The following is a 13,190-nucleotide window of genomic DNA, read 5'->3' as shown; positions in this document are numbered from 1 at the left end:
AGCAGACTTAAGATTGCGGCTTTACGTTGCCTTCTCTCTCGGTTGCTCTCTCGTTAATAGATTTGTATGTGTGTGTATGGCTCTCTTTTGTTGCTCTTGTCGTTAACGTGGCCAAAGACAAACATTTTCGCAATTGCCGCTGCGAGAGCGCTCGTTTATCTGTGTGTGTAGGTGTTGGACTCTGACTCGCAGTCGTCTCAGTCGCTGTCTCGGTCGCTGTCGCCGTCGCTGCCGCCGTGAGCTTTGCCTGATCGCGCCTCAGTCTCAGTGTCAGTCCACTTTTGGCTCTCGAATCGTGCAGTTAGCAAAGCAAGAAAAGGTTCATGCCGCGTTCATTGGCCGCGCGTAACGTGTCTGTGTGTTTCTTGCTGGTGTGTACTCGCGTGTGAGAGTGTGTGCGAGCGAGCGCATTCACAAATTATTTATTGAAAATTAATAAATATAAAACATGAATTAATTATCGATGCTCGGTTTATGTTTGCGGTCGCATTCAATAATCAAATGCTTAATAATTGACAAATGCGACTGTCTGTGTTCTGTTACATTGCCGTAGTGCATTAGTGTGTGAGTGGTTGGTGACCGTGTGTGTGTTCTGTTTCTGTTGCTGCAAGTGTGTGAGTGTGTAAAGTGAAGCAACAGCGACCATCACGCGTTGTGCTAGCAAACAAAAGTGATACAAAATGAAACAACAGCAATAACAACAACAACTACAACTACAACAACAACAAGCGGCCGCAACACGAAACGAAGCAGCGTGTAAAATGTGCCTCAAGAATTTACAGAAATTTCAGCAAACATCAACAAAATGCAAAAGAAATGAATTCGAAAAAAATTAAAACCGAACTGAAAAGTGAAGCGTAGCCTTCAACGTGCAGCATTTCTTCCGCTTACAACCAAAGTTCTGCTTCTTCTTTTTCGTTTTCGTCGTTTTCTTCTATTTCTACTTCATGTCTGTTTCGCTAGCGGGTGGCAAGAATCTTTTGCTTCTTCTATGTCTTTTTCTCGTTCGTCTGCTGCTTCTTCTTCTTCTTGTACAACTTTAACTCCATCTTGTGCTTTGAGGCCAACAAGTTTTGCTCAAGCTTTTTGCCTACCACCCCTGCCCCCGCTCCCCCACCTTGCCCCCTGCGGCTGTCCGCTCAATCAACATTTTCCTAAGGCAGACCAGTTTTTGGCGGCGGCGGCTGCATTTTGCCATTTTCCGCGCTTCAAGAGCCTCGCAACACAGCCTCAACTGCAACTGCTACAGCAACTTCAATGTATGGGTAGAAGAAGTGGAAGAAGCAGCAGCAGCACCTAGAGATGGAGAAGCCAAGGCGGAGCACCGAACACTGAGCACACTGAGAGCAGCTGCCGCTCCATTGGCAGTTTTGCACTTGGGAAAACTCTTCTCAGCCATATAGAGCATACTTATATTATTCGCACTAAACTCGCAGTACAGCAGCCATAACAAAGACGGACAGTACGTGTTTTGGATTATTTTAATTGGCGCCAGACCGAGACAAAACCACAAAAAACTATAAATAGTAAAAAAAATAGAATAAAATGTTATAAGAGGAAGCAGCAAAGTCAAAACATTTGCTTTGGGGTCAGTTTGCGTTGAATGAACCGAAAAAACAAATGCAGACATGTAGAACTGATAAAGAGCTAAGAGCAACAACAAAAACAAAAGCACTGAAAGTTGATTTAAATGGATGACATAATGTGTGAGGTAAAGACATGAAAGAAACTTGTCTATGATTCATATAACTCGTACTTTGTTCAAGGTTTCTCAAATGCATCCGATGTAAAATTCTATATTTCATGATAAAGTTCTTGCCGTTTAGTGTCAGATCAGTAGACATATTCGGGTTAAATCATCTTAATACATTCTATATAAAATACAATATTTCAAGTTAAAGTTCTTGGCTTCCGTTAATTGTTTAGCCATAGTTTCATAGAGAGATTCAGGTTAAATCATTTCATCCTATATAAAATACTGCTTTCACTAACAGTTTAGCCATAGTTTAATGGACAGATTCAGGTTATGTAATCTCAAAACATCCAATGAAAATCTCTTTATTTCAATCCAAATCGATATAACCCTAAAGTTCTAGGCCTTCGATTATTCTTTCGCAACAGTTTAATTCAGATTAAATCACATCAATACATTCAATATAAATATATTATATTTCAGATTAAAGTCCTGTGCTTTTACTAATTGTTTGGCCATAGTTTAATAGACAAATTCCGGCTTTATATGAATATGCTTTTATTCTTAGCTTTTGCTAATAGACAGATTCGGGTTATATCATACTCGTATCTCTCAGGGTCGAATGCATCTTCGTGAATATAAGTATTATACGTGCATCCGCTGATCTACTTTATAAATAGAAAAAGAGTCGTTGTTTCCAATTAAATTATCAGAGAATTTCGAAGGTCAACAAAACATTCGGAATTAAGATGAATTTAAGATATTCGTCGAGTTCTGTTTGTGCGCTTTCGCAAGCTCGTTAAGTTCTAATTAAATCCGGAAGTCATTTCCACATATGGACTTAAGCTTCTTTAAACTGTTGCACAGCATTTTGGCGAATTTCAGCTTGTAGCTTTATTTACAAGCAAGCCTAACAGTATTTTTAGTACTTTTCGGATGTGGCAGCTGATTGCGATAAGAATAGCGAAAGAAGCAAGGGAAGATTCCCCTGTGATATAATCGGTAATTGGCATAAAGTTGCAATCGCGGGGAATGGGTAATCGGAACTTGGTGTGATGACTTATCAAGCGACTGTCTCAGACTTTATAGCGGGTGGTGGGAGTGAGGATGATTGCCAGACGAGTAGCATCAACAACAACAAATACGACAAAAGAATTTCAAAACAAACTTGTTTGCTTTACTTGGACTTGGCAGTTGAAGAGACAGAGGGAGAGAGAGACCGAGGGGCGGGGCTGATGGGTTCAATACACTCGGTCTCCGGCATTCAGACATCGCTCCAAAAATGCGAGCGCTCATTGTGAATGAGAGATTGATTGAATTATATTGAAGTTGAGCTACATACAGCAAGTGAGCTGCAGATACTTTGAGTATAACTATGGGGGCCTATCTGGAGCTGGCGATCATCGCATCGATTCAATTAAAAGTAAAACATCCATTGCATGCGGCGACCTTGTCGTGTTTGCTATACATGTATCTGTATCTGACAGATACGTATCTGTATCTGTAGCTGTAGCTGTCTCATTGCCAGGCTTCTTCCATTGGCAACCAGTTTTTCTGTCTCATTTTTTTTTTTGCGTGCGTGCAGAAGAGCTTCATTTTATCTTATCATGCAGCCAGGCATTCGGCTTGCCTGGCTAAGTCGAATTTTAATCTTATCTATCTGAACTAAGTAAGTGCAAACATCAGCACAAAAATAACAAACGAACTGGCGAACAAATGAACGAATCACCAGCGAATTCAAGAAATTCGGAGAGTGCGTTTTACTTTGTCATTTTTGTAAATTACTCACAAAAACTAAACCCAAAATTTCCCTGAATACCAGAATGTACCATACGATACCTATGTATTATATGGTATCCCTTAAAAACAGAATGCCAAAACATTTCAACAACAAATTGCGCACAACAATTGTTGTCGAGCAGTTAAGCAAATAGCAAACAGACAGTTAAACACGCAAAATGCTACGGAATAACTTCCAAAGAATTAACAATTTCATCATGAATTTCCCATCTGAGAATCTGCTTACGGGTCTCGTAGTACTCAAGAGGAGATGGACAGGTTGTAAAATAGGAAAACCTTTAGCGGAAGATAGTATGGTCAAGTTCATTTATTTATTATCTCTTGGGTAACACTATTTAGTTAGAGAACAGCAAAGAAAACGATATTAAATGAGATGACTATCAGAATTTAATTTTTAGAAAGTATATATTTGTAGATCTTTTGTATTGTTAGTATATTCGTGAATAAAATATACCAAATTTGTTTGTAAATATTTATAGACCTATATTTTGTTTAAAAGTAATTCCTAGAAATATTTAGCCCCAAAACTTTCATTGCAGGAATGTCTGACTTAGCATCGTAATCGATCAATTATTTTTAATTTTTGAGTCATAATTTCAGTTGTTTTTTTCATCGCTCAATTTGACGAAGATGCTATAACTATAAAATTGAGGAATCTGCAAAGAAAGCCGTTTCTTTGTCGTTTCGTTTTAGTTTTATTTTTTTTTTTCGTTACACAAACAACAATTTGCTAGTTTACGGAGAGACAGACTCATTAAAATTTAGTACACACATGTGGCGTGTATATAAATACTATAAGTGCTCGTTGTCGTACATACTTATGTGTTTATATACTTAAAAGCGAGTACTTATATAAACATATGTTAACTAGCACTCATTACTATTTAATTATTTAGTTATTTATTTATTTTTTTTGTGTTTTCAGTATTTATGATATCTGTAGTTCGTACCTTTTCCTCTCGCTCTCTTTGTCTTTAGACATTTCTCTCTCTCTCGCTAGGTATTTTTTTGTTCCCGTTACGTTGCACGTTTTACAATTTTTATTTGCGCTTCCAAAGTGCTTGGAATGTGCTGTGCAAATATTTGTGGCACATTCGCAAATGAATTGGTCCACGGCCAGCTCAGGTGATAAGCAAAACGCTGCTGTTGCTGTTGTTGCTGTTGTTGCTCTTGTTGTTGTTGCTGCCTTGACGACCTTGCGTCTTGTCAACGACCTTCACATCCTGCCCGCTGTGTTGTTGTGTCTTGTCAAGGCGGAAGTAAAGCGCACAATGATCAACTGCGGGCGAACCCGAAAATAAGAAGTATCTGAAATCTAAACTCGATCGACATGCTCGCCAGGTATCTAAGAGCGGTAAAGAAGCGGTGCAAGATGAGCTGCGGCCGTTGTGGCATTGAGGATGAATGATGCCAGGCACTGGCAAAAATATATCTACATGCCTCCTCAACATCAACTACTCGCTGTGCGGGTGTTTGTTGTTGGTGTTGTCGTTGTTGTTGTTGTTGTTGCTACCAAGAAGCGCGCTTGGGAATCTTTATACTTTTCTTGCGTTTTTCCCATTTTATTTCTGCTACAAACGAAGCGCGGCGAGGCACTAAAGAAGACGTTGAACTTGCCACAAGCGCTGCTTGCAATCGCGAGTGCACTTTTTGTGTGTTGTTGCCAGCAACAATTGCTGATTGTTGTTGGCCCTTTTTTTGCGCTTTGTGCAGCAAACTCTGGCTTAGACGCTGGTTTTGTTTTAGTTTGTGTTTTTTGCGGAAATCCAAGCGAACGAATTAAATTTAATTGTAAATTTATGCGTTTGTGCTGTTGTTGTTGCTGTTGCACTGTTGTTAGCGTTGTGTGAATGTCTCAGCGCCATGCGATCTTCACCTTTGTCTGATCCCCTTGATTCCCTTGATCCCCTCTTCGCAGTCGCCTTACCTGTGTGAGAATTGACAAAAATTATAATGAATCGCTGCAGTGGCAGTGGCAAAGCTGAAATGCAAACACCTCGACGGCAGGTAAACCTAATCACAACATAACCAGGCAGGTAACAGTTTCATTCATCTCTCTGTCTCTCCTAATGCCATTGCCATCGTTTTCTGTTGCTGTTGCTGTTGCTGTTGCTGTTGCTATTGCCATTGCCGTCGTTGTCAAGCACTTTGTTACGCTTGTTAGTAGCTGACACTACAACAATTTGAGCGGAATTTATGACAACCAACAGCAACTACATATAATACATATATAGCCAGAGCAACAGCGCAGTTCAGGGACATTATCTTTATCAGGCATCTCAATCTTTGACAAGTCTTTTCAAACTGGCTAAAAACTGTGCCGCAAAGCGAGCTGAAGCAGAAGAAATCTTCAGCAGATAACAATTTCAAATGACAAAGCTGTTAAAACTGTTAATTGCCACTTCAAAAGAAACTCTAAAGTGCTGGGAAATTATTGAAATTCCACACAAACACACTTACGAAGAGTGCTATAATTAAATTAATATGCAATTTGTTTATCTCAGCAATCTGCTTATGATGTCTTCTACTATATTCCTTTCATTCTACTGCAAATAGATCATTTCTTTCAGCACTTCTTTACAATCATCTAAATGTTGCGGATGTTTGAATTTATATTAGAAAAAAACATATTTGATTAATGTTTATTGCTGTGAGTAATCTCCTGAAGTATCTTTACTATATTGAATTTGAATTGTCAAAATGTTTAGCTGCTTTTGAATATTTTGAAAAATCATCCTCTTTTTAAGCAAATTTGCTTGGATTATTTTTCAATATGCCTGCAAATAGTTAAATTCTTTCAACATCCACGACCAGATTTTCGATATTATATTTTTGTTTAATGCTCATTTCTTTCAATTAATATTATAAAGAATTTTCCTTTTTTTGAACAGGAGTAGATAAGGTTTTTAGCTGCATTCGCATTAATTTTTCATATTTCATATCATATAAAATGAATAAATATGCAATTTTTTTATCTAAGCAATCGGATTATGATATCTTTTATATTCGTCTTACTGTGCTGCAAATAGATCATTTCATTCAACACTTCTTTACAATCAACAACATGTCGCGGATGTTTGATTTTATTCTTGTTGAAAGCTCATTTCCTGTGAGTAATATTCTAAAGTATTTTTACTTTATTGAACTTAAGCTGCTATGAGTAATATTTGAAAATGTTTAACTTTATTGTGCATGAATTGCCAAAAGTTTTTAGCTGCATTATTTCTCAATGAAATTAAATTAACATGCAATTTCTCACTCTACTGAAAGTAGATCATTTCTTTTATTCTCATATTATATGAATACAACTTCATTTAATGCGCATTTCCTGTGCAATATGAAAGATTTGAAAGTGTCAACGTTTATTTTTTGTGTTAAGCTGCATTTGCATATTTATATGAATCTTTCTCATTTAAATTAGCCGAATGACTGTATGTTATTCATTTTCACAATCGAAATCGATCTACAAGCAAATGCTTCTTCTTCATCATAATAGAGATATAATCTCTCTGTATTTGAATCCCCCTGCTGTTGTTGCTCTGTTCCCACAGTAAATTCCACTACAGAATGTGTATTTAAATCAATCAATTATAACAACAACAACAACAACAACAACAACCACATCGTAAGAAAAATTTCCTGTTTAGGATCAACAACAATCTTGAGACACTCGCGATCGTTTCAGTCAACTGGCCAGACGACAGTCTTGCTTTGTGATTTGTGTAGTTTAGTGTAGTGTTTAGTGTTTAGTATTTAGCGTAGTGTAGCCTGTTTTTGACCTCGCCAAGTGTGTGTATGTTCGTAATGGAATTTATTGGACTAGCCCCGCGCCATATCAAATACTTTACTCTAGCCTCTTGCTCACTAAACTCGTTCTCTCGCTGCTGCATGCGTATTGGAGGGAAATGAGAGGGGATTCGCTATTGGGGAACTGGGAACTGTGCCCATTTCGTTGGCGCCACTGTTTGCCCGTTGTTTTTCCGCAATTTTTTGAAGCGAACTGCCCAAAACTGTCATTTTGCATTTTGGTTGTCGACTGTCGATGTCGTTGTTGTTGGTTAAAAGTCGCGCAGACCAGCAAAAGTGTCTAATTTCGCTTTTCAGTGCTGTAGACAATGTTGTCGAAAATCGACTCCATTAGTGAGTGCAGCAGCAATTGGCCTGTGGCTGCCACATTGCGTGGCAGCAACAGAAGTTCCGCTCTCGCACAGTTTAGAGAGCTCCTTGGGGCCATAATTAACGAATTGCTTGACGCTCTCTCTCTCTCTCTCTCTCTCTGTCTCCCATTTTAGTCAATCTTTTTTTTTTTTGGGTAGCAGCTTTCACACACAGCAACGCAGCAGTGTTGCCGCTGGGCACAAAGTCAATGCTGCTGCCACTGCTCGTTGCACGCCTGGCGACAGGAGCAGCAAACAGGCAACCAGGCAACAGGCAACCAGGCTGCGATTGCCATGTCATTGCACTCGAGCCTCCATGTCCGTAGATTTATCTGCGCCGTCGCGTACTTTGCCCCCTCAAACAGGCTTCTTTCTGCTTTTCATCTATCTAGCTGCAGCTTGCTAACTTGCCTCTGCCTCGCAGTCTCTGTGTATGTGTGTGTGTGTGTGTGTGTTTTGTGGCTTGCAGGGTTTTGTCAACGGTGACTTAGAATCCAGTTTTGCAGTATTTGCAGTTCCAGTTCTTGGGCGCCCCAAGTCAGTTACGCAGTCTCAGTCTCAGTCTCAGTTGCAGCTACAGTTGCTACAGCCAAAGAGAGATGCAGAGCCTCATAATTATGCATTAAACACTTGAAGTTTACGGGGCACTGCTGGCATTAATGGCCAGCAATTTGCATAGAAACCATACACACGATGCAACCCGGCGTCCATTTGACATGCCATCAAAATGCACAGTTGACATTTATACTAAGAAAGGGGGACGTAGAGAGGGGGATTGACGGAAATATTGCTGCTGCTGCTGCTGATGCGTGGGTCGTGGCTATGGGCAACGAAACGTAACCAAAATGCAGTCGGCAAACAAATCGCATTTGTAAAATAAAAAAAAATAATATAAAAAGAAAGAAAAAAACTTGTTTATTGGCTTAGACACACAAATGAAGGCAAGGCGATGTCAAAACGGGGAGAGGGGAGGGGACGCTTACCTGGAGGGTTTTGTCTGTCAGCAACTGCCCTCTTGGGTCAATGTTATGTAAACCTGGTTCACTTTTCACACACACACACACTAACTCACACCAAAATGCATCAGCAAACACACATAATACGCGAGAGCGCATATTACACAAAAACCCAAATAACTCGACAGCAGCAGCAACAATAAATAACACGGCCAAAGCAATCGATTCAATTTGTTACACTCGGCTCTTCTCTAACACTATCTCTCTCTCTCTTTGTCTTTATCTACGCTAGTGGCTGCATTCCAGAGATGCGCAACACAGTTCGATAAGAAAAAAGTGCAACACAAACAACAACAGCAGCAACATCAGCAACAAACAATGTCGCGACAATAATAACAATTTAACAAAGTGAAATGTGCGTTGAATGCGTTGTAGTTGTTGTTGCATCATCATTTTATTTATCTATTTATTTTGGTTTTTGAATATCGTGCTTTGCAATCTCTTCTTAGAGTCGCCAAAATGCTGGCAACAAGGTGTTAAAACAATTTCCACATCCACATAATAATCATAATCGCTGCTAACAAAAGCCAAAAACAAATTCAAAACGAAAACGAAACTAAAACTACAGCAACAACAACAACAACAACAAAAATCCCAGACAGCAATTACTAAATGAAAATGCGAAATCATAAAGAAAACGGAAATCATCAGCAGAGCTCAGCCACGACGACAACGACAACAGCAACAGCCACAGCAGCAGCAGCAGCAACATCAACAGTCGGAGCAGCAGCAACAACAGCAGCAGCAATGGCAGCAACGGCAATGCCACTAGAGAGCTCCAATGGCAGCAAAAGCAACAAAAACAACAACAACAACAACAATATTAATATCAACATTAACATTAACAACGGCAATGGACAAACGGACAAACTGTCAGTGTCGAAAATGCTGCTGCCCGCACTAAAGTCCGCCTCAAAGGATGCAACAATCCAAACGTCTCAGCAGCAACAGCAACGACGGCAACAACAATTCACGCCCCTCTCCGTGTCGGATGCGGCCAGCAATGTCAGCTTCAGTTCCGCATCGGTCGCCGGTTCCATACAGGTAAGCCAAAACCTCATACACCAAATCGAACCCCTACAAAAAAAAAAAAAAAAATAAAATAAAAAACCAAAAGCCAAAAACGCAAACTCCAACTTCAACTTGAAAAGGCTACAGAAAAAAAGTTATTAAGAACTTGCTAAATAGAGGTCTGTTAGGATACCCTGTAAAATATTTGGAATATATTTATTATTATTATTTTTAAATGATGGGTGACTAGGTTTTTATAAAGAAAAGTTCTGTAAAAATCAGTGTTAAAAATCGTAAATTCTAAATTATTTTTGTTAGATTTCCATTATTATTATAAACATTTCGAATATTTGTATAGAGGAAAACACAAGGTTTTTATAAAGAAAAATTATTACTTTTCTATTAAGAAGTTTCTTAAAAATTAGTACAACAAATCATAAATCCGAAATTCTTTTTCCTAGCAGCGGGTCTGTTAGTTCTCTATAATTATTATAAACATTGGGAACTTTCTAAAAGCAGCGGAATGAAGTAATAAAAAGGCTATTGTTAGGTTGTTGCTAAAACTATATTTATGGCACCCGCATAGCAATATTTTAAGTTGGCAATTGACATGCAAAGTTCTTTACTGAATTTATAGCTGATGTTAGCAAAGATACTCTGTAAATTTCAACTGAAAGTTAAGATTTGTCTAAGTTTATTCTGCTTAAATGCTGCATACCCTTTAGTACCTTGTTGACTGCTGGGTATGCAAGTTTGCCAACCGGTTTGGTTGCCGGCTCTGCGTCTTCGTCTTCGTCTGTTTCTGTTTCGGTTTTTATTATTCTTGTTAATAAATCCTCCAAGCGCGCAGAATTCCAATCGCACTGACGCTGACTCATTGCCCACAGTTCCAGTCTCGGTCTCCGGTCTCCGGTCTCAGTTCTACAGCAGAAAAAGTGAAGGCTTAAACAAACAAAATTTAACTTTGATCGCCATCGTCGATGTCGATTTACATGGCCGGCAAAAAAAAACACAAAAAAAAATGAGCGAAGAAGGGGAAAAAGAATGAAAAGAAATAAGCACAGCAAGCGGAAAATAATAATATACATATGTATATATCATACATATATATTTTTTCATTTTGTATTTGCCTTTAACCCACGCACAGTGGGTCGGAATTTTAGTGTTTTTGTTGGTATTGGGGCACGGCGTGCAGTGTCACCGCTGCAGGTTCCTAATTGAATTATGAGGTTGACCTCCATTTTGGCTTGCCGAAAACTCTCAGTTTTCGCTTTCGAAATCACGATACTGTGTCACTCAGTCGAACGACAAAACGGTACTTTTGTTTTTTGTTATCGTTTTTGCTGTTGTTGTTGTTTTGTATTTTATACAGCGTGCTCAACTTAAATGGATCATCGGAATTGTGAAAAGGGTAAATGGGATTATAATCGCATGTCGCATGCAAGGCCAGGATATCAGACAGTTGGACAATGAATGAATTCGCATTCGAATGTTCTCAATGAACCAGAGTTTCGATTCTGTTATTGGAATTTAATTAACTGTTATTGGGAGAAACGACAGATGAGAGAAATATTTATTTATAGAAATTCGTTTAATAATCTAAGGAATTTCTTCTCACTATCTGTCGATCGTTCTGGCCGCACCCAAAGTTCAGTTCGTTTCGCTAATGTTCCGAGTCACCCATTAACCTTTAACTGAATTACAAGCTTATTGTAATAAACACAGGGTTGTGGCATCATCATCAGCGTCACCCAAATTCTCCTCTTCGTCATCATCATCATCATCTTCACAATGAAAATGGATTGCTTTTTGCGTCTAAATGCAAAATAATTTACCAAATTAACGGTACTATTATCAACAGCGACGATCCGATCAATCAAAGTGAATCCGATCAATTAAATGCTGCCTCGAAGCGTGCACGAAGAGAGCACAATGAAAATGGGTTATGAACAAACAACAGCAACAGCAACAACAACATAGCCACACAGACAAAAAAAAGAAAACACAACGAGGCAGGAGACAAAGAAAGAAAGAACAACGTATGGTGGTAGAAAGAGCATAGAAATAGAATAGAACATAGAAAAATTGTGAATGTGACTATATCGAGTTGTGTGTTGTTTGTTTGCTGAGAATTGGAACAACGCTGACCTTATCACTCACTCAGTCCGTGCAATGTGCCGCAGCTCCAATTCCAACTCCAGCTGTTTCTTCTACATACTTAGTTGCTCTTCTTCTTCTTGTTGTTTTGCATTGTTGCTTTTGGCATGGGGGAGGGCATTGATTAATCATCCGAGCTTTGCATGAATTCTTCGCTGCTTTTGCGAATTGCCAACAGCTTGTCCAGTTGTGGCTCACCGATGTTATCGATAGTCGCTGGGCAGGTTATTGAACCACAATAAGAAAGAAAGAAAAAAAATACATATGCTCAAGTATTTTTTTTTGTTACCATTTTCTACATCATTTTCATTTTCATATCGCTCTGTGGGCAAACGCTAATTGCTCGCCTGCTGTTGCCGTGGCACATGCTTTAGTTCCAGTTATTAGACATGACTTCATCTCTCACTCTCTTGCTTGCTCTGCTCAGCTCTCCCCGTTGATGGTGGTCTCTGTGCTGCATTTCTTCTAAGCTCTGAACATCTCGACTTCTCGCCTTTGCTTTGCATTGCCTACACGAGCTTAGAACAAGTTTTGGGGCGATTTTGCATCGATTAGGCGCATTCCAAGCGTCGCCTTTGCCTAGCAAAGAAAAAAAAGAAGAAAAAATAGCAAAGTAGGCGTGCCGGCAGATTGCGGCAGACGACTGCAAGCCATGGCTATTTATAGCTGCAATCAAATTAATTGCGGCCACGCCCACTTGCAGCGCTGACAAAACAAACTGTAATGCTGCTGCCCCAGCCTCAGCCTCAGTCTAAGCTGCAGCTTCAGCTTGACGAAGGTCGCTTCGCATTCCCCCAGTTTTTCCCCCTTTTATTATTTTTGTTGTTGTCGTTTATCTATAGCGTTTTTGTCTTTCAGATGAATGCGCAGATTTCCACAGAAAAATACAAAAATATTTTGGTTTTAGGTGTAAGAGTTTCGCTTAATGTTTTGATTTGTTTTCTTCGCCGCTTGTGTTTTTTTTTCATTTTTTTTTTTGTCGAATCAGCCAAAACACTTGACGCTGCTCCAATGGAATTTTTTTTCCTTCCTTCGATACTTTTTTGTAGCCCTTCATGATGTAAAGTTCAAGTGGTTAGCGTGAAGCGTTTGCTACTCTTTAAGTGACTGTTGGTGTGTGTATGCGTAAGTGTGTGTGTGTAAGTGCAGCTAACTGATCACTTAGCCAAGTTGGAGTCTTAATTGCCGCTTCATTTCCGTGAAGCTGTCCGGCGTACGCTTTCGTTTTGCCACGGAAATGAGCGCATATTTCGCCAAAGAGTTTAACCAAACAGTTCCGAACAGAAATAGTTGCGCAATTAGGGCGGGGACTGTAGATTACGCCTTCTTAGGATACCCTGTAAAGCAGTGCAAGGT

The 13,190-nt window shown here is 39.3% G+C and overlaps 1 protein-coding gene across 2 annotated transcripts in view; it reads left to right on the top strand.

Annotated features, from left to right (window-relative positions):
* Positions 1 to 278: 278 nt before the first annotated feature.
* The window catches only part of LOC117567080 (protein Shroom), a 55,600-nt gene continuing 42,688 nt past the window's right edge, over positions 279 to 13,190 (top strand). Inside the window, exons 1-2 of one of the 2 annotated variants that reach the window (XM_034246831.2) lie at positions 279 to 371; positions 9,116 to 9,710. In XM_034246831.2, the coding sequence (XP_034102722.1) occupies positions 9,279 to 9,710 (432 nt within the window). In that variant the 5' untranslated portion in view covers positions 279 to 371; positions 9,116 to 9,278. Of the gene's footprint in view, positions 372 to 459; positions 615 to 9,115; positions 9,711 to 13,190 lie in introns of those variants that run through there. The other variant, XM_052004403.1, reaches the window with a different exon arrangement.

This window comes from Drosophila albomicans, chromosome 3 (assembly GCF_009650485.2).
Source record: "Drosophila albomicans strain 15112-1751.03 chromosome 3, ASM965048v2, whole genome shotgun sequence".
Lineage (NCBI taxonomy): Eukaryota > Metazoa > Arthropoda > Insecta > Diptera > Drosophilidae > Drosophila > Drosophila albomicans.
The sequence above is the reverse complement of the archived record's forward strand: the minus strand, read 5'-3'. Positions and strand labels throughout refer to the sequence as shown.